The 26122-nt window shown below is 32.4% G+C and overlaps 2 protein-coding genes across 2 annotated transcripts; both read left to right on the forward strand.

Annotated features, from left to right (window-relative positions):
* Nucleotides 1-1035: 1035 nt before the first annotated feature.
* Nucleotides 1036-3084, forward strand: LOC137811494 (AAA-ATPase At3g50940-like). Its single transcript, XM_068613275.1, has 2 exons — nt 1036-2351; nt 2445-3084. Exons 1-2 carry the CDS (start codon nt 1317-1319, stop codon nt 2829-2831), a joined length of 1422 nt encoding a protein of 473 aa, XP_068469376.1. The 5' UTR covers nt 1036-1316; the 3' UTR covers nt 2832-3084.
* Nucleotides 3085-23617: 20533 nt separating this feature from the next.
* LOC137811495 (AAA-ATPase At2g18193-like) lies at nt 23618-25331 on the forward strand. Its single transcript, XM_068613276.1, has 2 exons — nt 23618-24739; nt 24838-25331. Exons 1-2 carry the CDS (start codon nt 23744-23746, stop codon nt 25219-25221), a joined length of 1380 nt encoding a protein of 459 aa, XP_068469377.1. The 5' UTR covers nt 23618-23743; the 3' UTR covers nt 25222-25331.
* The last annotated feature ends 791 nt before the right edge of the window (nt 25332-26122 follow it).

Consider the following 26122-nt stretch of genomic DNA (forward strand, 5'->3'; position numbering starts at 1 on the left):
GGACTATAACTAAGCGAAAATGATTTTCCACGTTCCACTTCGTTACCTAACAAACGAATATCCTTATACTTTTCCTTCACCTAGAATTTTATATTCTGAGTTTTAGTTTATTTACATAATATTATTAAATGGACATTCATTCTAAAAAACCCATTAAAGATATTATTATTGTTAACATTTTAAGTTGAATCTGAGTAAGAATGAGTTTAAATAGTAGTATATGAAAACGAAGATCCACCTATTTATTGTTGTAAGATTTTTTATTGAAAGTGACTTCAGTGTATGACTTATTAATTTTAAATTTTGAATCCTCCCGTTTTCTCTCAGAAAAAATTGAGGATTATTATTATTATTATTGTTATATGAATTTTTGTATCTTATATAGTTTTTTTTTTCTTGTCTCTTTTTTCATTTTCATCCGTCCCTTTATGTATTGCGCACTTATTGTTTACATGTCTGATTGCAAAGCATTATTTTGCCTTCAATGTCCTTTTTGATTTTTGTGTCTCAATTTCTTCTGCTTTTGAAAAAAAGGATTGTAGACGTGTTTCTGTCTCCTTTTGATAATAGGTTGGGAAGGGAAAGTCTACTTTGCTTAGTACAATGTGACGGAACAAATTTTGAGATACCAAACAGCAATGCTAAGTTAGTATAGTCCACAGCGACGGCTCAGAATTAAAGTTCTAAACATTTCATTTATTGCAACTTTTCATGATCTTTTAAGTTTCAAAGAAACATCCCTTCATTTGCCATTCCGTCATATATGCCTAGAAGTTTCTTCCATAAGTAAGGTAAATTTCTAAGAATTGTAATGAAGAAAAGTGAGTATGATGAGAATCACTCCTAAACTCGGAATTGTGCAAAACTTTTTACACCCTAATTAGTTATATTGTTATTGGAGAGTCAATGAGTCGATGGTTGTTTCTTAGAATATACATCTGAAATTATTTGTGTACGGAAGCATCCTTTTACGTTTTGAGAAAAACAAAAAGCATTACACTATAGTACTCCAAAAAATTCTTAAATAAAAAGTCTGTGGTATGCTTCCTTCACTCTGTCACTCTGTTTTATTAATTGGTAGAACATGTCTTGTAGCTTATATTTTATCATTTCATTTAAAGTTTAACGTTGTAATAACATATTCCTAGTGATTCATTGGATTTGGTATAGATAGACTTACGTGGATGTCATGATGAGAAAGAAAAGGGTCTCACTCTCACACTTTTTTCTTGTTATTTATACTTGGTTTCTGGGACTCCTAGTGACTCTATCTAGCTTCCAAACTGCAGCATAAACCACCACCCATTCATTTCACCATGAGATCTTCTATGGGTACTTTCTCTTCCTCATTTACAAATGTTCGTTCCGCCTCATCATGGTTCGAGTTGTACGCTGCTTTCTCCACGTTCATTATGCTTCTGAGAAGCGCAATCAACGATCTCATACCCCAACAAGTTCGCTCTTTCGTACACTCGAAACTAAAGGCTTTCTTCACAAGCCGTCAAAAAAGCAACGTTGTCTCAATTCAGGTGGCTGAACTTTGGGATGGCCACACCAACCAACTCTTCCAAGCCGTTCAAGAGTATCTCCCGACAAGGATCTCCCAGTCTTACAAATCCCTCAAAGTTGGGAAACTTCCAAAGCACAAGAACATACTAATGGCAGTGGATGGAAAACAGGAGGTGGTGGATGAATTTGAAAACATCACGCTCAAATGGAAGCTGGTTGAGCAAAGCTCCCGAAAAGACTCTGATAATCGAGACCCTCTTCGTCCTCGCAAGTCAACGGGTTTCGAGAGGGAGTCGTTTTATCTAACCTTTGATGAGAAGCATCGAGATGTGGTCATGAACAAGTATCTCTTGCACGTTCTGAACGCATACCAGGAGATGCAAGCAAAGCAGAGAACCATCAAGATCCATTCCATTGGTGGTGGAAGATGTTGGCAGAAAAGTGACTTAACTCATCCAGCATCGTTCAAGTCGCTTGCATTGGATCCAGAGCAAAAGCAGGGAATCATTGATGATTTGGATAGGTTTTTGCGGAGGAAGGAACTGTACAAGAAGGTGGGGAAGCCTTGGAAACGTGGCTACCTCTTGTATGGTCCCCCAGGAACAGGAAAATCTAGCCTTATTGCTGCTATGGCCGATCACTTGAAGTTTGATGTCTATGATCTGGAACTAACCTCTGTGTTTTCTAACTCAGACCTCATGCGAACCCTGAAGGAGACATCTAACCGCTCCATCATCGTCATCGAAGACATCGACTGCAACAGAGAGGTGCATGTTCGATCAAAACCAAAAGCCTTTTCAGATTCCGATTCCGATTCCGACAACGACCACAAGCATGTACAGGTTTATTTTCTAAATTACTACTTTCCCCTTTTATTTCTTTAAAACTGTTTGTTTTTTTGTTCAGAAAATGACTCACTAACTATCATTGCGTAGATTAAGACAAACAGGTTTACTCTGTCGGGTCTGCTTAACTACATGGATGGGTTGTGGTCAAGTGGTGGAGAGGAGCGGATTTTAGTCTTCACAACCAATCACAGAGAAAGAATTGACCCTGCGTTGCTGCGCCCTGGTCGTATGGACATGCACATTCACTTGTCCTTCCTCACAAGCAAGGCCTTTCGAATTCTAGCTTCCAATTACTTAGACGTTGAAGGAGATCATCCACTCTTTCAACAAATTGATGATCTGTTGGAGAAAATACAAGTAACCCCTGCAGTGGTAGCAGAGCAACTAATGAGATATGAGGATCCTGACGTTTGTTTGGAAGAACTTGTTCAATTTCTCCAACAAAAGGCCAAGGAAAGCCTCCCTTTAGACTAGCCATGTTTTAGAGTCTTCTCAACTCTACCATCACTCGGATAAGATGCAGAACAAAAATTAGTGCTTTTTTGTTCTGTAGTCTTTAGATGGGTACTTATGTCTTGAATTGTTGTTTAAAATTCAATGCAAAAAAGATTTGAAGATTCTAATTAATCTATAATCTATAAGCCAACAAGACTGTAATTAAGCCAACAAGGAAGATCCAATAGCAGTTTTCGCTAATTTTTTGTTATTTGGAGGTGGTACCGAGTAACTGACATGGTGTTTGTTTAGGTATTACAAAAGGCAAAGTTTCTTATTATCATTTTGTCTTTTTCGTTTGTTTGTATATCATTATTACTGGTTTTAAAGTATGTTGCAACGCAAAGTTTGGGCTGGTCATGCACTCCGCTTAGTGATCAAAATCATTGGGTGGAACGATGATTTTAGTCCGTTGATCCTCTTATGCTCTGTCTTTCTCGAAGATCGATGTAAAGTATGGAGGAGTGTGTCATCATCACGCAACAGGTGTTTCGTCTACAAACTTGTTGTCCACATCCATTTTTGTGGGATGGAGAATGTCTCAGGATATGAAGAGGTCTTACGGTGAAATCTGCAAAACACACTTATTGTTGTATTCTACATGAAAAAGGCATAAGCATTTATGGAAAATCTACAAAACACCATGCACATATTTGATTTCATCAACTAATGATGGATACATATTGTATGGACAGAAATACAAAATGAAAAAGCATATTACACACTTCATTTTAAACCCTCTTATTTACCTTTATGTAAGAAAAATGATAGTTTGAAATTATATAAAACAAAACACTCATGTTTTATAACCTATTTTAACAATATAATAATATTTATTAATATTTTATATTAAAATAAATGTGATTAAAATAAGAAAAATGATTATTTAACGATCCTTATAGTTATATATAATTCTTAATGTGATGGGTTTAGAAATAAATATACATAATAATAGAGTAAGTTTGGAATTAAATGATATGAAAAAATATTAAAATGATAATATTAGAAGTGGTAATGTAGTTGTTTAAAAAATATGAGTTGTAAACGTATTATTATCCTTAAAATAATAATATGTTGAGTTGTAAAGTAGGAGTATTTTTTTTTTTTTTGAGTATGACACTCCTTATAAATACAATATCACTAATTTCTCTATGTTTTTTTTCTTAAAGATTAAGAACGTATTTAAAAAAAAAAATACTTTCACCCATAGACACATGAAAATCAACAGCAAAATAAATTATTGAATAAAAAGTATTTTAAAGTACACCATTTGTCATATATTTTTGTTCAGTGAGATATTTTGTCACTGAAACGAAAGTTCACTTTATAGATTAAAAATAAAAGGAATGATTTGTTAACAAACGATGACACATTTTGTAAGGAAAAAATAAGTTGATTACATGCTCTAAAAGAAAAAAAAGTTACCGAGAGACTTTCATCTTAAAGCATCAAAAAGTTTTACTCCTTTTTTGTGCTCCAAATGTTTTAGAATAACTAATATCTCATTCATTTATGTAGGATATAATGGACCTTAATTATATATAGTCTTCATTATATTTTAATATATTTTTATTTTACAATTCTTGTATTCTTCCTTTAAGCTTCATATGCATGGTTTGATCTTCCATGTTTTATTGCAAAAATATTTTCAAAACTGTACACATAGGGTTAAATTAAAAGAACAAGTGTTACCATCGACATTATTTCATAATCAAAATATGTTGCTCAATGTTAAAATCGTAAAATATCAAATTTTTAAAGAACGAAAATCTACCGGCATAGGTTGAAGGGCTCATATAGTACCCCTGTGACTAGACGTACAATTGTTGATGTGTCAGTGATTTTCAGTGATTTTCTGATTACTTCAAGTATCATTCTTCAAATGTTGATGTTCGGCCGGTCGAGGGTTATCTGCAAAAGGTACTATGACGCTCAAGTAAATGTTTTGGCTTAAGAGTGTATTCTAATAAAATGGTAAAAGTATACCTTACTCTTTCACAGAGGGCTCTATTTATAGTATTGGCATATGGGCCTTGACCCTCAGGGGTCGAATATCAGTTTATGAACTGATGCATAGTAGTTCCTTGATACTAGGAACGTGTATCTTTCAATTAATAAATTATTCTCGCATATTGATGACTTTTTACGGCAAGTGCACCGCGTTTGTCAGAAGTAATAATTGTCCCTAAGGACAGATATCGATCCCACAAAGAACAGTGAATTATCGAGTACAATATTCGCTAAATTTAACAACAGAACAATAAAAAAGAGTTTGAAGTGATTATGTTGGCACTGATCAATAAGAAAACAAACAAAGAATTAGTTGCTTCCATTGGAAAAATTGGGATTAAGTTTCATCTCTCTCACACTCATGTATTTTGATTAGCATGTTAATATTAAGTTCTTTAATTGAAATTGATGCCCGTATAAAAATCATTTATATCGATTCCTCGCATATAAAATCCTTAAGAATGTTCCCTAACTATCGATCCCTCGCATACTTATAAGAACAACTTAGAACGAAGCTCAGACGTTTAATAGCAATTAACATTTCAAGTCTATTACTAGCACTCAAATATGTTAAGTATTGTTGTTTAGGTCCGAATCCTAAAAATACCTCCCGGTCAGATTTAAGATTCTCAATTTGTCACGGAGAATTAAAAGTAAAACAACAATACCAATAATCAATCAAGAACTGAATATTAATATATAAAATATCACCTCAATACATAAGAGTTTGAGCAGATTACTCCCAATCCCAAAGGGTAGAATTAGCCACGCATACTTCTATCACCTTCCATTCTCCCAATTGGGTTACAATTCACTCTATGGTGTTTTCCTCTCAATCTGGCACCCTAAGGTTGAGCCTCTAGCCCTCTATTTATCCTAGTTTTCTAGGGTTAGGTTGTTTATTGTGTCGCGCTAATGGGCTAAATGATAAAACATAAAAAGGCCCAATCTTTCTTTCTTTTTTTCTTTCATTCCGGGACCTTCTATCTTTATCTTTTTGGCTCAAATCATTCATCTTTAATCCAAATCTCCAATCTTCCTTAGAAATCTGCAATTAACACCAAATTTGGGAATAAAATACTATTATTCAAATAAAGATCATAAAAAATGTAAAAAAGTATAAATGCATAAATTAGGGATTATTTTATATGTAAATTAGCAATAAATCCTCATAAGTGCCTATATTTTAATATGAAATATTACTGAAATTAGACACTTATCACATATTTTGGGATGTACATTGACTCATTCAACGCTATTTGTAATTTTTGCTACTTATTGTATTTCTTATATTTTTAAACTTGGGTAGTCGGTCACTGGGACCGAGACTGACTCGTCCAGTACCGACGGTACACTTGCCCCCTAGGCTCGAAGAAGTTAACTTCTGAAGAGTCAAAGATGACTGTTGGAGTTCCCGAGATAAGATGTGATGGCTGAACGGATTAAATATTTGGCAGAGATGTGACATTTGCTATTTAGCAAAAAAGTCGTTGTTTTGATGAACACTGTTCAATCAGATATATCTAACGGTTGATATTTCATGTCGTTTCATATGCCGAATGATGCTAACCATTGGATGGATATGGATCTAATGGCTTCGAACAAATGACACAATAACCTCTCTCCTGTTCAATTACCTATAAGTAGGGCATCATTTGAACGTAGTAGGGTTTAGGCTTTTTTCGCTGCTATAAGGTTTGTGTTGTGTGCTCCGAGTGTTGAGTCTTTCAACTTGCTTTCACTTCTTCGTACATTATTCAGGTTAGTCATGTCTTCTACCTCTGACTCCTCTAATAGTGTTGTACATATTGAGTCATTTGATGTTACCTGCACTGCATCTGGTAGTGCGAGAGATGTGAGTGGCTTGGACAGCTCTAAATCAGACGGTCCGAGTTACGAGTGGGTTGATCCATGGGTCTTGGATATCCCTACTTGCTTTTAGGATTCCAATTATTTAGTTAAATATTTTTTCCAAAGGAGCTTTCTTAAAACCGGATTCGCCCTCAGACACGTTGATGGCCTACATTTGTGGTTATATCGAACGAGTTTGTCACAGTCAGGAAAATTCACCCCACGACTTCTTTTTTGTTTATAATACCTTTTTTTTCTGATTTACATATTACTCTTCCCTTCGACAATTCACCATGGAGGTCCTTCGTATCCTTAATGTGGTGCCAACCCATCTACATCCCAATTCGTGGACGGCTCTTCAGGCCTTCAGAATTATTTGTGACATTTTCAAAATACTACTTAGGCCTCAATCATTTCTATTCTATTATAATTCTTGTCCGAGTACTCTAGTGAGTTGGCTATCTTTTTCGAGTCGACTGGGGAGTGTTCGGTTCGCAACATACACCACCTCATATAAATTTTTTAAAGAAATATATTTCAAGATTTTTGTGGAGTCGGATGGTCGAGATTATTTTTACGATTCTGAAGGGCAGAACAAGTTTCCTTTTCATTGGACCCCTAATCCTTCAATATTCAGTACCTAGCTGAGGTCATCGATGACCCCTCGGGATAAAGAAGTCCTTGTTGTTTTTTACCAGCTCCTAAATAAATTACCTACTCGAGAGTTGGTAGCGTTGTACAAGTCGTTAAGAGGTGGACGAAATATACTGGTATGTGGACTTATTATATACCTAATTGTATTCATTAAGTTGATGGTGTTTAATTTGTTTGTGTTTTGAAGCTATCATGACTCGAGTGGACTCGACTCTTGGGAACTACATGGCCCAATTATGACGCCAAACGGCAAATAGAAAAATAAGCAGCTTCGAGACGATCGGGAAAGGAAACCCGATCGTTCTGGTTGATGTAGTGCCCCCAACCACCATCGTCCCTCCGGTGAATCGAAAAATGGGTCGTCTGGCTAAGACGGTTTAACAAAATGCAGTTGCAGGGTTATCCTCTTCACAACCTTCTATGTTGAATTCCCTCATGCAATTGGTGTTGGGGGTACAAATTGCAAAATCATCGGAGGACGAAAGCATTCTAGTGGTCGTCCCTAGCAATAACTTTATTTTGGAATTGATTGAGCTGCAGAGTTGGGAACTAGTGGTTGGCGAGACTCTTAGAGAGGAGCTAGAAAGAACCACGACTGTGGTTTACCCAAGTTAAAAATAGAGTTGGCCGAGTCTACTAGCTCTTTGAAAGCAACATTGGAGGCGATGGAAGCTTTCAAAGAAAAAATGTGCCAAGATAATGTTGCAGTTGAGAAGGCCCAACAGGCCTTGAAAGTCGAGGTAGAGACGATAAAGGCCGAGCTTGCCAAGGAAAAGGCTGAAGCTGAAGAAAGGGAGAAACACTATCCGCAGAGGTGGAGAAGTGTCACTCCTTTATGATGCACATAAGTGAAGATTACTTCCACTAAGGTCTTCGTCAAGTGGCCTTCTTCCATGGCATACATGCCGAGGATACTAGGTATGACATCGAGAAAGATGTTGTTGAAGGAAAGCTAGTGCCGATCAGCGGAGGTGTCGATGAGGTGATGAAGGAGGATGACGGCGATGGAGAGACTGCCACACCCCGCAACGAATCGGAGCCATCTTTCGAGGAATTATTTGAACCGCTTTGAATGGATATCCTGGACTCGGGATGTCGGCTTAAAACAATGTTTAAATTTTTTTAACGATCGATAAAGAAACTTTTAACTTTAAATGTTACTCTTACTTTGAACATGATATATTTTGAGAATGTCGATGATATCTTTGAGTTTTGATTATGTTTTAGGATGACCGAGTACTTGCATAAAAGTGTTTTTAATAAAGTACAGTAATGGATGACCGAGCCTATTGATATTGAACAATATAGCAGTACTTTAATAATTCACGTAACATTGCTTGATCGTTACGAATAACATCTGACTGACTAAGCGGTGGAGTGTGATAAGACTTGAACGCCTACTTTCTAATTAAAAAGTATAACTTGAACAAATATGAAATAAAGACTTTCACTTTGTTCCTATCACGCGGAGTAAGAATAAGTTATTCTGGTCTAGGGTTTATCCTTGATAAACTAATGAATGTTAGATAAGATTATTTTATTCCGATCGTTCTAAGCGATATTTTATCTTCTCCTGATCGCTCTAGGCGATACTTTATGTGGCTTGGATTGTTGTTAACAATAATTACTGAATCCGATCGACACTGGTCAATGAACTCGGTTGGAGTTAAAACTCTTGTTATTTCTGATTGGTCAGTGTGATAATCATGTGATAACAAAAGATAGTTTTAAAGTGTTTCGTTAAAATCTTCTCAGTCAAAAAATCTCCTTAGGGATAAAACAACCGAGCGAGAGAAGAGTACACTATTTTATTGAATTTTCATCAACTATAATAAAATTTGATAAGCATGGCATTTCATGTTCTCGATACATTTCTTCCAAATAAAAATTCTACATAATATGTACCGCCAGCCGCTGTGTCTGCAATACGTAATGGTCCTTCCCAATTTCTTGATAACTTACCATCGTCTTTTTGGGTGTCACTACGCATTCGCTAGACCAAGTCTCCATTTTGGAAGTTTCTCGGATTCACCTTCGAATTATACCTTCTTGTCGCCCGTACTTTGCATGTTTCTTATCTTATTCTACTTTTGTCTCTAAGTTCGTTGATAAGGTCAAGGCCGACCAACAAAATTTCTTTATGTAAATCCAAATCTAGTGTTTGTCGTCGTAGAGAGGGCTCTCATACTTCAACGGGAATCATAGTTTTTGTCCCATAGGTCAAACTATATGGGGTTTCTTGCATAGTGGATTGTGGCATACATCAATAAGCTCATAAGACTTCAAGAAGCTCCTCGGTCCACTTACCTTTGGCTGGATCGAGTCTCTTTTTCAATAGATTCAGAATAACTTTGTTGATGGCCTCGACTTGGTCATTGGCCTGCGGGTGCTCTACTGAGTTTGTGATGTGTTTGATATCAAGCTTTTTGTAAAACTTAGACAATCCTCGGTCAGTGAATTGTCGACGGTTGTGAGTGATGATGACATGCGGTATTCCGAATCGGCACACAATGTTTTTCCAAATAAAATTTTGGACATTCCGTGCACTGATGGTCACGGGGGGTTCGACCTCTATCCATTTAGTAAAATAATCTATGCATATCAACAAAAATTTACACTTTCCTTTACCTAGAGCAAAGGGTTTAATGATATCCATCCCCCACTTCACAAATGGCAGTAGGGAGAGAATGTAGTGAAGATTCTCAAGCTTTTAGTGAGATAAACTACCATACTCCTGACACTTAACACATTTATGAACAAATTTTGTACAATCACCTTGTACGGTTGACCAATAATATCCTGGTCGTAGTACTTTAGTTGCCATTTTCCGAGCTCCCAAATGAGTACCACATACTCCCTTGTGTATCTCTCGCATGACATAAGTGGCTTTCTCAAGGGTGATACATTTTAAGAGTGGACGAGTGTAACCACGCCGATAAAGATCTTGATCTATCAGTAGAAACTGGGTGGCTTACTGCCTCATTACTTTTCCCGAATGCACCCCGCAGTTCCCATCTATTAAAAAATGTTTGATGGGTGTCATCCAGTTCGGCTGTACATCAGCCATCATACACTCTTCTGAGCTAACAATGGGAATGCTCAAGGTCATATAAATGACCGACCGATGAAGTACCTTCTCTTAACAGTTGCTAGGCGGGAAAGCATATCAGCTCGGGTATTGTGTTTCCGGCGGATATGTTGGATTGTTACCTCAGTAAATTTTGCAATCAGACCCTGCACAAAGTAATAATACTGTTGAAATAACGTCTTTTTGACTTCAAATTTCTTTTTAAGTTGGCCGACCATTAATTGAGAGTCACTTTTACATATGAGTTTTTTCACTTCCAAATCAAAAGCGAGGTTAAGGTCAACTATGATAGCTTCATACTCGGCCTGATTATTCGACGTCTTAAACTCAAACTTCAAAGACTGCTCAATGAGAACATCACATGGTCCTTCAAGTACCACCCCTGCAGTGCATGATCTGCTGTTAGAGGAACCATCAACATGCATAGTCCATTGAGTCTTCCTCCTCAGTCGTCCGAGGATTGAGCTCAGCTGTAAAATCAACTAAGGCTTGTGATTTAATTGCCCCCTGGGTTGATATTGAATTTGGAATTCTTATAACTCCACCGCCCATCCTATCATTCGTCCAGCCAAGTTTGACTTTGCCAGTATCTTCATTATGGGGTAGCTGGTTCTTACTATAATGCGATGATTCTGAAAATACATATGCATTCGTCGTGTAGTTATTATTAAGGCCAAGGCGACCTTCTCAATCATTTGGTACCATACCTCGACACCGTGAAGTACTTGGCTGATGAAATAGACTGGTCGTTCTTCTGTCTCCACTTCTTGAAGCAATATCGCGCTTATTACATCTTTTGACACAACGAGATAAACAATTATAGGTTCCTTAGCAATCGACTTTTGAATGATCAAAGGAGATGCCAAAACAGCTTTTAATTAGAGTAATATTCCTTCACATTCGTTCGTCCATCGGAGCTTAGATGCTTTTTGTAACAGTTGTATAATGGGTTTAGTCTTTTATGCATGTTTTGGCACAAATATATAAAATGTTGTAAGCCGCCCGATCAACCTTTGAATTTCTTTGACATTTTCAGGGCTCCTCATCTTGGTGAGCGCCTTACATTTTTCAGGGTTTGCTTCTATGCCACGATGAGTGAGCATAAAACATAAGAAATTCCCTCCTTCTACCCTGAATGCACACTTGTCGGGATTAAGTCTCATGCCATGGTCGCAAAGGGCTTGGAAGACTTCTTGTAGATATTTGATATGTTGTTCTCATGAGTCAAATTTGACGACAATGTCGTCCACATAAACTTCAACACTTTGGCCAAGCATGTCCTTGAAGATGTAGTCCATCATTCGTTGGTAGGTGGCCCCAACATTTTTTTAGGTTGAATGACATGACCTCATAATAAAAATTATTAGAGTCAGTCATAAAAGCTATTTTTTCTTTGTCTCTTGGATGCATATGGATTTGATTGTATCATGAGTATGCATCTAAAAAACTTAGGATAGTGTGATGTGTTGCACCGTTTTCGAGTCGATTAATGCTCGATAGGGGATAAGAGTCTTTAGGGCATCCTCCACTTACCATTTGATTTCTTGACCATGAACACATTGGTCAACCATGTTGTATAATGTGCTTTTCTGATGAAGCCAACCTTCATTAACTTCTCAGTTTCTTCTCATGCGGCATCACGTCATCTTTTGTTTTTTCTGGGATACCGGTCTGACCTCTATGTAAATGGAGAGGCGATGTGTAATGATAATCGGGCTCACCCCGGGCATATCAGTAGTCGTCCAAGCAAATAGATCGGTATTATCAATCAAATTTTAACTTACCAACTTGTTACCGTCTGGTGTCAAAGACATTCCAATGTGTGTCTTATGTTCATCATCTTGAAGGGGCAAGTGACGAAGGTCCTCACCTGGATTTATACGGGCTTCGTCAAGTCGAGGGTCTAAGTCAACGAGTGCAACCATATGTTCTCTCGTTCTTCTATCACGGGAGCATCCTTCGGTCGAGCATCCCCTCCTTCCGTGAGACCGGTCACGTGGTGATGCTCTATATAGCCGTCTGGTAGGTTTGATCTTTAAACTTGCAACATAACATTCGCGACCAATTTTTTAATCCACATGAACCGTGACGATATCACCGGGCAGTGACGAAAATTTCATAGCTAGGTGAGGGGTGGATACTATTGCCTTTAAACAATTAATGGACGACCGTTTGAGCAGTATATTATAAAATGTATTTGCATTAACCAACAAATACTGATTTTTATAGTTTTACTGAGATGACCCTCTTCACCGAAGATAGTGTATAGGTTGATAAATCCTCTAGTATCCACTCGTTCGCCTGAGAATCCAACAATCAGTTCATTATAAGGCTGAATTTCTGTTTCTGGAATCCTCATTTTCCCGAAGGTCTTCCAATAAAGGATATCCACCGAACTACCTTGATCCACCAGGACCTTGGTAATTGCAAACTTGTCTATTTCCGCAGTAATCACCATGGGATCGTCTTGTGTTAGGTCTATTGTGGTGAAGTCATCATCAGTACAAGTAATCGGGGAAATCCTCGGTCGACTTCAGATGGACGTGGAATGGACCGATCGGATTGCCCGAAGATGTTTCTTTATAGCCGAATTAGAACATCCACCTCCCGCAAAACCTCTAGCTATTTTATTGACTTCTTGTTCGGGAATGTCGAGTGACACCGGTCCAGCAATAGTATTGATAACTTCTTGGACCCTACGCCTGGTCTGGTTGTTCCTCTCATGACTTTCACTTCGTGGTCGAGTCCTTCTTACTGGGCTTTCACTTTGTCTTTGCCTCATCGGACGCTGGTTGTCATCATGTCGACATGAGTCCACTCGTCCTGTTCGATCGTAGTATTATTTTTTTCCTCTAGGTGGATATCGATCCCTTTGTGGAGATCGGTATGTGTCGGTGTCGGTCTTAATGAATTTGTGGAAGTGGCCAACTTGAATACGTTCTTCTATTTTTTATTTCAATGCTTGACAACCTTCGGTCATATGGCCATAATTGTGGTGATACTGGTAGTGTTTAGAAGTATCTGCATTTCGTGGAGTTTCCGATTGCTTCGAGGCTGGGATTAACTCGACTTGCAATGCCTCATCCAAAACTCTTCCCCTTGGAACTGTTAGCAGCGTGTAACTCATAAATTGGGTCCTCGATTTTCTCTGAAACGGTCAGTCCGACCTGATACAGGTCGACTGCCTTTGTCTTTGTCTTTTTCTTTCCCTTTATCGGCACCTTCAAATTGATGACTCCTATGATAGTCAATGTGTTCTTCTATCTGCATAAATTTGATTGCATGGTCTCTTGATTAAGCTTTCGATGAATTGGTCCGGTCAGATTGCCGAGACAAGATGATGAATGGCTATCTCTAGCATCAAGTTTCTGATACCCCTGCAAACATTGCCGAATCTATCCATAAATGCTTGCAAGGATTCTCCTTTTTCTTGCTTCACGTTAAGGAAAGACATGGATGAGGTGTGATGTGGTCGGCTCATTGCATATTGTGTGATGAACTTTGTTGTCATAACTTTAAATTTTCCCACGGAGTTAAGAGCGAGTCTGGTGAACCAACCGAGTGGTCCTTCTTGAGGGAGGTGGGGAAGACCTTACACCATACTGCTTTGTTGGTTGTGTAAAGAGTCATTTGTGTCTTAAAGACATTTAGGTGTTCGTCCGGATCAGTAGAACCATCATAGGGTTTGATGGTTAATCATTTCCACTTGGGAGGGATTGGTGTGTCGATTATCTTGTTTGTGAATGAATGTCCTCTTGGGTCCTCCTCGTCATTCCAAGGAGGAGTATTTCTAGAACTTTGGTGAGTTTTATGAATGAGATTGGTTTGATGGGTTTGTGGTGGTGCTCGAGATTGCTCTTCCCGTTCACGCCCATCAAGACGTTGTTGTAGGTTTTTATTTTGCTCCTTCAAAAGGGAAATCTCATCCTCATGCTGACGTCGATCCTCTTCATTATGTAACTGATTCGCAATGCCTTTTTGTTGTAATTCCTCCATTTGTGCCTGGAGGGCCTGGATCATAACTATCTGTTCATCTGCCATGCAGCCGTTGTTAGTATTATTCCTTGTTGACACCATCGTTGCAGGTTGTAGCTTGTTACTGAAAATTGAATACTACCTCGGCCCCACGGTGGGCGCCAATTGTACCTATATAGGATGAAGGGGGTAGATAGTACCTGTGACTGGTCGCACAATTCTTGACGTGTCGGTGATCTCCTTATTACTTCAAGTCTCCTTCTTCAAATGTTGATGCTCGGTTGGTCGGGGCATACCTACAAAAGGTACTTCGACGCTCAAGTAAGTGCTTTGATTTAAGAGTGTATTCTAATAAAATGGTAAAAACGTACTTTACTCCTTCACAGAGGGCTCTATTCATAGTATTGACTTATGGGCCTTGACCCTGATGGTCGAATATCAGTTATTAACTGATGTATAGTAGTTCCTTGATACTAGGAACGTGTATCTTTCAATTAATCAATTATTTCCACATATCTCGAGATGTACATTGACTCATTCAACGCTACTTGTAATTGTTGCTACTTATTGTATTTCTTATGTTTTTTTACTCAGGCGATCAATCACTAGAATCGAGATTAACTCATCTGGTAACGACCGATATAGAAAATTAAAATATCATCAATTATAGAAATCAAATATTAATATTATAAAAAAATTATTAGAAAGTTATGATTACTAAGAATTCGTCCTCTATAAATATTAGGCATTCAAAGTTAAAATTTGTATACACCCATATAAATTCAAAGTTAGGAAGATATTCTTCAACAAACGAGTTATTATAATGTTTCCAACCATTTTATTAGAATTATTTATGTTTGAATATTTTATCTCTTTTTAACTTTTCTCCTTTATGTGAATCAGTAACTTTAAACACTCTATACATAGGCTTGTATTATGTAGTAGAGGTTATAAATTGTACACCTCGTATAAATCCTCAAAGACAAAGAGATGTACATTGATGAACAAGTGATCCATGTCAATTTAACCAAATAAAAATGTTCAGATAGTAGATTGTTTACTGAAAAAAAAAACAAAAATTAAATCTAGTCAAATCCACTACAAGAAAATTATTAAATAGTAACTAATTTTAGAGATCAAAATAGTTAGTTATTATTTGACTAAATTAGAGACTATTTTATAAACTAAAAAAACTTTTGGTATTTAAAGTAGTTTATATTATTAATAAAAATTTATAAAATGGTTTCTAAATTAGTATATAACCATTAGCTACCAAGTTTTTAGTTACTTACTACTTTATATTCTAAATTTGTCTCTATTACTCTTTTAGAGACTAATTTAGAATCTAAAATATTAGTAGATAAAACTTAGGTAGCTAATTTAGATACCAATTTAGAAACAATTTTATAAATTTTCATTAATAATAAAAACTATTTTAAATATGAATAATTTTTTAGTCTCTAAATTAGTATCTAATTTAGTTAATATAGATACTAATTATTTTTTGTCTCTAAATTTAGTTACTATTTTATGATTTTCTTGTAATGATCAATTAATTTTGATTCATCTCCCAACAAATTAAATTGTAGATTCATTAAGATAGATTTCAAATATTATTTGCAACAGTTGTTAGTTAATAAGAATAGTTTAGGGTTCTATTTTAAAGGATAAGAGTAAGATGATGAAAAGCAGGTTGAGTCTCAATTTCTTTAACAATGAATTCTTCATCGGTTGACATATATATATATATATATATATCATTCATTCAATCTCCAAACATGATCGAATTGATCAAATATGCATAAGTCAGTTCAATAGAATCTAATTAATGAAACATGTGTTTACTAATTCATCCAGTATCTTACTCGTCTTCATGCACTTACTTATAAGATTTTTCATTTTTTACCTCTTGAATTGAGCAAAAAAGAGATTGTTCAGACTAGTGCAACAAGAATTCAAATTAGAGAACATAATTGAATCATCAACATACGTTCAAAAGCAATTTCAATAACAAAAATTAGAACTCAAAAAGACCAAATCGTTTAGCACAACCTATTATAGATATTAAAAAATAACAGTTTAATTGCATGAAACCTCAAATGCATTGTAAAATCACAAGAGAATCGACCCAAAAGAGTTTAGTCTTTCATACGAAGTCAAAACAAAAAGAATTACAAAGAAGAAAATAAGAAAACTATGATGCTCTCTTTATGAACGTGTTTCTAGTGTGGAGCTTGATATCTTCTCTTTAAAGCTTGTATCTTTTTATAAGTTTCTTTGTTCCATGAATCTCGAAATTAGATTATGGTTTAAATATTGTTTGCATATTCTTATTTTCCAACTTTCCAAAATTTTCAAACTTTGTTTTCATTTTGTAGCAAATTTTGTTTCTTCTTATCTTTCTAGAATATTTGCTTTCAAATCTATTTGAAATATTGTAGATTTTATTTTCTAATTCTCTTACTCAGATTTTGTTTTTCATTTTTATTTACAGAGACAATTTGAACTTTGATTGATCAATCCCACTTACAACAGTATACTCTTCCTTCAAACTTGTGCATCAGTGTAGCAGACATTTCTATTAGATCGTCTACTATAAGAATAATCGTAATAACAGTTAAAACTCAACTAAACTCAATTAGATGAATCTTATTTAAATAACATATTTATTCATAATTATCATTATAAGAAAATCCTTAAATAGCAACTAATTTTATAGACAAAAAATTATTATATTGACTAAGTTAGATACTATTTTATAAATTAAAAATTATTAGTATCTAAAATAGTTTATAATATTTATAAATTACATTTTAAATTGGTATCTAACATTAGTTGTTAAGTTTTTAGCTACTAAGTACTTTAAATTCTAAATTAGTCACTATAAAAACTAATTTACAATCTAAATAGTTAATAACTAAAACTTTGGTAGATAATGTTAGATACTAATTTAGAAACTAGTTTATAAGTTTTATTAAAATAGAAACTACTTTAAATACAACAATTCTTTAATTTATAAAATAGTAAACTACAAGAAATTCATTATATAGTAACCAAAATTAGAGACCAAAAATAATTTGTCACTAGTTAAGTTAGATACTATTTTATAGACTAAAAAAATAATATTTGTATCTAAAGTGGTTTTTATGATTAATAAAATTTATAAAATAGTTTCTAAATTGGTATCTAAATTAGCTACTAAGGTTTTAACTATTAATATTTTAGATTCTAAATTGGTCTCAATTAATCTTTTAGAGACTAATTTAGAATCTAAAATATTAGTAATTAAAACCTTTATAACTAATTGTTAGATACCAATTTAAAAATTACTTTATAAAATTTTATTAATAATAGAAACTACTTTATATACCAATAATTTTTTTAGTCTCTAAAATTTTAATTTAGTCTAATAATAACTAATTATTTTGATCTATAAAATTAATTGTAATTTAATGATTTTCTTGTAATAATATTTAATTTAGTCAATATAATAATTAATTATTTGTTGTTTTTAAAATTATTTTTTATTTAATATTTTTTTAACATATAAAAAAGTATAATTAAAGATTCTATATGTGAATACAATTATGTTCATTTAATGCTATCAACCATTTTATTGGAATTTTTTATATTCAAATACTTTATTTGTCATCTACTTTCCAGTAATTTATTTGTTTCAATCATTTACTTTAAATACTTTATCATTTTCGCATTGTACCTATTTGTTTCACTATTCTCTTGTAAAACTCGAATAAATTTTGTTTCGAATGATATATGTATTTGTAAATATGTTTGTAAGTATTCAATCTAATAAAATTTAAGACTATGGCTAATAATCTACCATACACGATAAAATGTCTCCAAAGCAAATATGTTTGCTTTTGTTGATGAAAATTCTCAAAAAAATGGGGCGTGGGGCCCAAAAAAATAGGTAGGGTCGTTCTCATTCATTGTTTGAATTCATTTTGATGAAATGATTTTACTAGAACAAATATTTATGGTACATGATTTATTGTTTTTATCCATTCTACGTACAACCTTCTTCCGGATATCAAATATGTACTTAAACATGAAACTTGTTATTCGTAAAAAGAAGATTTAATTTTCCCATTTTTGCTTTACTATTTTCTTACAAATATTGAATAAATTTTGTTCTAAATAATATATTTATTTGTAAATATATTTGTAAGTGTTCTCATATGAAAGTTTTTTTCATTGATGTGTTTTTACTTATCTTTTTTATTAGAGAATTTTTTGTTATTTATAAGAAAGGTAATTTATCTTAATACATTTTCTCTATTATTTAGATGAAGGAACTTGGATAAACCCTAAACTCTAAATGGACATATTTTTAAGATTTATGTCCTATATAAACACCGTGTATACGAGTTTTTGTTATAAGTGATATTTCTTTTTATTTGTCGCTTAGGTTATTGGCCTACAAATCGAACCATGCTAATAGAGTACTAAGCATTTAGTATATGAGTGATGTTTAATTTATCGAACCTACTAAGTATTTACATTTAAGTTATAACATTTAAAACATATATATGGGGTCAATAATCTACCATGAGAATGAAATGTCAAAAATAATTATTTATCATCTTCTTCAAATTCTTATAATATTATTTTTGTTTTTTTAATGAAAATTCAAAAAAAAAACTCATATTGTGATATTTAATGTCTTGGTCATTCTTATAAGCCAAATCTTATGTAAAAATAACCAAAAAAATAAAATTTCTTCATTAAAATTTATGATTGGTTTAGTAAGAATTTGACTTAACTATAATGTGAATGAAGGAATTATATTAAGAATTATATTTAGAGTTTGGAAACTATTGTCAATTTCATATTATGATATATTTATATCATTTTAATTAATTTTATATGCTTGCAAGTCTTTAAAAAAGTTATAAAAATCTTATTCAGTTTGATGTCCCAATTATAAGATAATAACTTTTTACTTTAATATTAATTTTTAATTATCAAATGTATAAATTACCCAACTACTACAAATATTTGTAGATAAGACTTAGGTTTATCATTATAGTACTTCAATTATTATGTATGTGAAAAAAGTAATACTAAAACTAGTCAAAAGTAAAAACACCGAAAAGTTGAAGCCCTAAAAATACATTTTTCTTATTTATTTATTGATTATTATTATAAAGAGCAGAAGATAAGTAAAAACACATACATAATTAATTATAAATGTTTCAATTATAATAATAATAAATATTTCCATTTCTTTCATCTCCGTAATATAATTAATTGTGTTACTTTATGTTTCTAAATTATGTGTATTTTTTTGGTGGGAGGATTGATATTTTTAGTCTGCTATTACCTACCTTATTATATTTTTTTAATTTATTAGAATTAAAATAAATAAATAAAACTAAAATCTAAAATATTACGAGTTTATACTATATTACTTTAAAAATATAATTATGTAATATTATTATAATTTAAATTATGAACACTTATAAATTAAGTTTCAATTATAATTAATTAATTTACATATGAAATTATTAATTTTTTAATTTTTTTAATTAAAATACTATGTAATTAAATATATTTTTTAAAAATAATTGTTATCCCTATCTCTCTTTTCAGCTATACCAAAAAAAAAAAAACTGTCGATAAATGTATGGGATGATGTTATACTGGCAAATTTAATTTTGTTTTTGTTGGTATTGAAGAAAAATATTGTTCATACATCAACCCACGAAAGCAATATTTGAGAGTGCGTGTTTGCGAAGTTTACGCGTATGTTCAACGGGTTCCCATTTACGCGTGAAGACTAAAATATTAGAGATTCAAAGTTGGAAGGGGGTCCTTTTTCTTCTCACGTTCTCTCTTGTTCGTAGAATGTACTCTAATGTTTTTTAACTTAGGATTTTATAGGTCAAAAATAAATATAATTTAATGATGTGTATGATGTACTCTAATGTTTTTTAATTTAAATTTTTTATAGGTCAAAATAATAAATATGATTTAGAGTTGTGTATAAGGTATTTTAATGTTTTTTTAACTTAGGATTTAGTAGGTCAAAATAATAAATATAATTTAATGAGGTGTATAATGTACTCTAAAACTTTTTAATTTAAAATTTGATAGGTCAAAATAATAAATATAATTTAATAATGTGTATAATGTACTTTAATGTTTTTTAACTTAGGATTTGATAGGTCAAAATAATAAATATAGGTTAATGATGTGTATATTTTTTTTAGTGTAATATATATATATATATATATATGATTTTAATGGGTTATTGATTATAGTTTAGTATTAGTATTAGGGTAGGTTGTAAAACTAATTTCGATTCTAAAATAGAATTTCTATTTTTGAGAAGATTAATTGTACTCTATAGAAGATTAATTGTTAGTTTCCTAACAATCAGACTTGAACATGTTATATAGGTGATGTTCGATTTTCTAGTAAAAAACAATTAATTGTCACTAAAGTGATGAAATTTGACTATTCCTATGGTATAAAGAGAAAATCATTGATTTTTTTTTTGAAAAAACTAAATTTATTTTTTTTTGAATTTTTGTTGTCTAATTTTAAAAATATTATTTATTATCACCCATAATTATTTTTTATAAGATCTTTAATAATTCAAAAAATTCAAATAAAATATTAATAATTATTAATTAAAAACTCTTAACGCTTGTTAAAAGCAATTTAAATATTAATTAATTACTTTATATATCCTTTTTAGGATTATATCAAATATATTAATTAATAAATAAATTTGTCTATTTGGTTTTAAATTAAAATTAACAATTAATATAACTTAAAAGAAATAAAATAAAATAAAATAAAATAAAATAAAAAGTAAATTAGAATTGGAGTCCGAAATTCTAATTCCGATTCCGATGTACTTTTTGTATTTAAAGATAAAATGGAAGGTTAGAATTGAAGTGCGTGTTGTTATCAGGATTAATAAAAAGGTTTATAGGGCTAAACAAATTGACAATAGATTTATTTGGGTAATTTCTTTTGGAAAGGTATCTGTCACAAAATTTATACTTTTTAAATTATGAAAAGGAATATTGGTTTTGAAAAAAGAAAGTTAATAATAAATGTTACCTGAAGTGACTAATATAGTCATCACTTTTTATCGGGAAAAAAGAACAGTGACATGCTGTTCCAAGCATGTTAATGACACTGACTTTCCCTGAAAAGATGCGGACATGCCGTGCGATGAAAATGACATAAAGGGCAGAGAAACTTGCACCAAACAAACTACTCTCATACATAACAAAAATGGAAAACTTTTTCCCCAACCAAGTTTTCAAATTTTGCTCTAATAAAAAATTATTATATTTAAATAAACTTTAATAAATTTTATTTGATTAAATATTAAAAGTGTTTTTTTTTCTATTTATTCTTGGGTTTGATTTTGCTATGAAGGAATGATCGGACCCTTACTTTTATCATTAACGTGAAAACACATATGTTATTGTGTCTAATTTTTTATTTTTATTATTATATTTGTGTTTTGTATATTTTAAATATCAAATATCATTTTCACTTTTCAGTTATAAGTTTCAACATATCACGTTAATAATTACAAAATGTCAATAATGACATTTGTAATGTGCAAAAATCTGAATGTTTTGTATTCAAGTAACAGTTTGAAATATTATGTTTATCTTTTTTTTCTCTCTACCTCTGTTGTACGAAGATGAAAAACAAAGTAAAAGAACTCAAAATGAGGAGCATTAATAATTAAACAATCAGAATTTAAACCATCTATATTGATTGATCAAAACAAAATAAACAATAATGACATTGGTTCAATAAGAAATTCCTTTAGATTGGCGAAAATGAAAAAAAAAATTGTGGTTTACATTCATTTTCTTATGTTTCTTTTTTCTTTTTGTTCTTTTTTCTCACTTCTCTCAATTTTTTCTTTTTTGTATTATGCCTAGAGTCAAAGTAACTGTCCATCAAACAATCTTCCAGTTCAAAGTTTTATTTGACTCATTCTAACATTTTCTTTTAAATTTAATAATAGTTTTTTTTTTAGTTTTAAATTTAAGTGATTATAAAATAACGAAATAAATAAAATAAAATAATAAATAAAATATTGATATAAAGATAAAATATGAACAATTTGTGTACAACCCAATTAGAATGGAGAATCTCTTTTACAAATAGGTATATAGATATAGATATAGATTATAATAATAATAAAATCGTAAAGAACATAGCATTTATAATTTTTTCAATTTTAAAAAATTACAAATTTTATTTATTATTTTCTTACTTGCATATTCTTATCAAGATAGTAAATGAATTATTATGATTGCTAAGAAAAATAAAAATCGAATTATAACGGAAAATAAATAGAAAAGTAACAAATACATAATAAGAGTGGAAGAAGAAAAAACAGAAAAAGAGACATAATAAGAGTGGAAGAAGAAAAAACAGAAAAAGAGAAAGAAAGAAGTTGCTTGATGGAGCCATAAATTATTTGATTTTAAATATTAGTTTACATACAATTTGTCTTTTAATCAGATTATTGACAGATATCCTAAGTATTATATTGGATCTAAATTCTCTAAATTTTTAAGAAAAAAATTATGTAATTTAACCATTGATATTAATAAAACTAAATTTTAAATTTACTAATTTAAAAAAATTACACTAATAAAAGTAAAATTAGTAATTAACTGTATCCACTAAAATAGATTACTAGTTACAAATTGTTATAGATATGTAACAGAAATAATTCTTTCAAAATTCAAACCAAAAAGTAAGAATAACAATAATGAAATATATGTTGCGGAATTAAAGTAATTATCCATAAAATTACGTTTCAATTCAAAACTTAGTTTACTCATTCTTTTTAAATAAACATATTTATTTCAAATTTAATATCAACTTTTTTTAGTTTTAAATTTAACGAAATAACTAAAATAAAATAATAAAATAAAATATTAATATAAAAATAAAATAAAAATAAATTTTTGTACAATAAAAATAATTATAATAGAAATTCCCTTTATATTTCATATATATATATATATATAGGTATAGATTTGTTTTTTCTTTTTCAATCTTATTAAATTTATTTCTACTCTCTTGAAGAGCTAATCGACTTACGTGTAATAAGAAATAAAAGAAGAGAAGAGAATAAATAAATAAATAAAAAGTGCAGAAGAAGCTTTACTTGTGGTGCAAGGACTAGAGTGGGTATAAATGAATAGTGGGTTTGAGAGAAATTTGTTCATTCACTCATCCTTGGCTACGCCCAAATCTTCTTTCCCTAACATTTTAGTTCATATCACAGTAAAACACCATGGGATTGTACTCCAACAAGTTTTTTTCTTCTTTTACATCGGCCTCATCATGGTTCGAGGTCTATGCTGCCTTCTCCACAATCATGATGCTCTTCAGAACTGCAATCAATGATCTCATTCCCCATCAATTTCGATCCTTTATCGCCTCAAAGCTTGAGGCCTTCTTCTCCAAATACCAAGCAAACTCCAATGTCTCTGTCAAAATTAACCAATTTTGGGATGAAAATGTTGGAGAGCGCAATGAACTTTTCGATGCTGCCCTGGCCTACCTCCCCACACAGATTAGTCACACCTACAAATCGCTGAAAGTTGGCAGACTGCAAAACCGGAAACACCTTGAGCTTGCAGTGGATGGAAGTGAAGATGTGGTTGAGGAATTTGAAGGCATCAAATTCACTTGGAAGCTGGATGAGGGGTCCAAGGAGGAGTCTAATAACAACAGCAGGAGGTATAACTTTTTATTAACCTTCGATGAGAAACATAGACAAAGGGTATTGGATCGGTATCTCCCACATGTGCTTAAAACATTTGAGACCATGAAAGATCAGAGAAGGATTGTAAAACTCTATTCCAGGTTAGATGACTATTGGAACGAAAGTGAGTTATCACATCCTGCAACATTTGACTCACTAGCCTTGTGTCCTGAGTTGAAGAAAGATATAATTGATGATTTGGCTAGATTCTTGAGGAGGAAGGACCTTTACAAGAAAGTGGGAAAGCCTTGGAAGCGTGGCTACTTGTTGTATGGACCCCCAGGAACTGGAAAATCTAGCCTTATTGCAGCTATGGCAAACTACTTGAAATTCGATGTATATGATTTGGAGCTTTCTTCTATCTACTCTAACTCGGACCTCATGAGATCCATGAAGGAAGCGTCTAACCGTTGCATCGTTGTGATTGAAGACATAGACTGCAACAAAGAGGTGCATGCAAGATCAAAGCCAAATGGTGCTTCAGATGATCGAGATTCGGACTCAGACAGTGAGGATCCCAAGGTTTGTTTTCATGTTCTGTACTCTTACTTATTTGCAGTAGTCATCAATTAATCTTTTTACAAGTAAAATGAGTGTTTTTTCTTAAAATGAATCCACAGATGAGGTCAAAGAGGTTTACACTATCGGGTCTGCTTAACTACATGGACGGTTTGTGGTCAAGTGGTGGAGAGGAGCGGATTATAATCTTCACTACTAACCACAAAGAGAAAATTGACCCAGCACTGCTGCGCCCTGGTCGTATGGACATGCACATTCACTTGTCCTTCCTCAAAGGCAAGGCCTTTCGAATTCTAGCTTCCAATTACTTAGACGTTAAAGGAGATCATCCACTCTTTCAACAAATTGATGATCTGTTGGAGAAAATACAAGTCACCCCTGCAGTGGTAGGGGAGCAACTAATGAGATATGAGGATCCTGATGTTTGTTTGGAAAAACTTGTTCAATTTCTCAAACAAAAGGGCAAGGACAGTGATTCTGAGTGAGAGTTAGAGAGGATTGTTTTCAGTACTAGTGAGTAGGTACTTATGATTCTTCTCATGCATGCCTAGGAAACTCACAATTTATATTTCTTACTTTCACTTCTTCTCTACAACTCTGCCCTCTCTCTCTCTCTCTCCCTCTCTCTCCCTCTCCTTTAACTAAAATTAATGATGTTTCATGTTGCTTAGATGTGTTGTTCAATAATTGTTGATATTAAAGGTTTATAAGAGGTATTTTATGAGGACTGATACTCTGTATTTTTACTAGTACGTGATACAAAAGTTTCAATTTTAAATTATAATATTATAAAAAATTATAATATTTTGATATTATATTAAATGTGGTATTACAAAACACAAATACAAGTCTTTTTTATAGGCTTTTCTATTTTAAGTATGTTAGAAAAATATTCTGGTTGTTTCCATCTTTTTAGAATTTTTGGATTTTGTTTTCTTGTATTTTAATTTCAATCTAATTCTCAGATTTTGTTTTCTATTTTGATTTAAAAGAAATAATTTTGGTTAAAAATAGAATTAATATAAATAATAATTAAGGTCCAAATAAATCCAATTATATGAATCTTAATTAAAACAATTTATTTAATATTACATTTCAATCAATTATGATTAAAGTTACTAAGTGTGAATTATGTTTGTTCTCACTGAGACGAGGTAAATCGAAATTCGTATGAGCTCCCAGTGGTCTCACTTCAAGCTCTAGTAATTCAACCTCTAGGGAATGAGAGGGCTCTAACTGCAGAAAATACTTTGACGCTCAAGTCAGTAAGAACATAAAATTTTGTGTATATAATGAATGTAATGCTAAAATTCGAGTTGAAATACTCCTTGTGAGTGGTCATCTATTCATAAGCATTCATGGATTTGATATTTGACATTGGTTTCT

The sequence above is a fragment of the Phaseolus vulgaris genome, chromosome 2 (genome assembly GCF_000499845.2).
Source record: "Phaseolus vulgaris cultivar G19833 chromosome 2, P. vulgaris v2.0, whole genome shotgun sequence".
Lineage (NCBI taxonomy): Eukaryota > Viridiplantae > Streptophyta > Magnoliopsida > Fabales > Fabaceae > Phaseolus > Phaseolus vulgaris.

What these genes read in the sequence shown, in the direction of transcription:
- LOC137811494 (XM_068613275.1), top strand. Translation starts at nt 1,317, where the DNA reads ATGAGATCTTCTATGGGTACTTTCTCTTCCTCATTTACAAATGTTCGT. An exon ending in ACGACCACAAGCATGTACAG is followed by an intron (nt 2,352 to 2,444) that starts GTTTATTTTCTA and finishes ATCATTGCGTAG; the next exon opens with ATTAAGACAAACAGGTTTAC.
- LOC137811495 (XM_068613276.1), top strand. Translation starts at nt 23,744, where the DNA reads ATGGGATTGTACTCCAACAAGTTTTTTTCTTCTTTTACATCGGCCTCA. An exon ending in CAGACAGTGAGGATCCCAAG is followed by an intron (nt 24,740 to 24,837) that starts GTTTGTTTTCAT and finishes ATGAATCCACAG; the next exon opens with ATGAGGTCAAAGAGGTTTAC.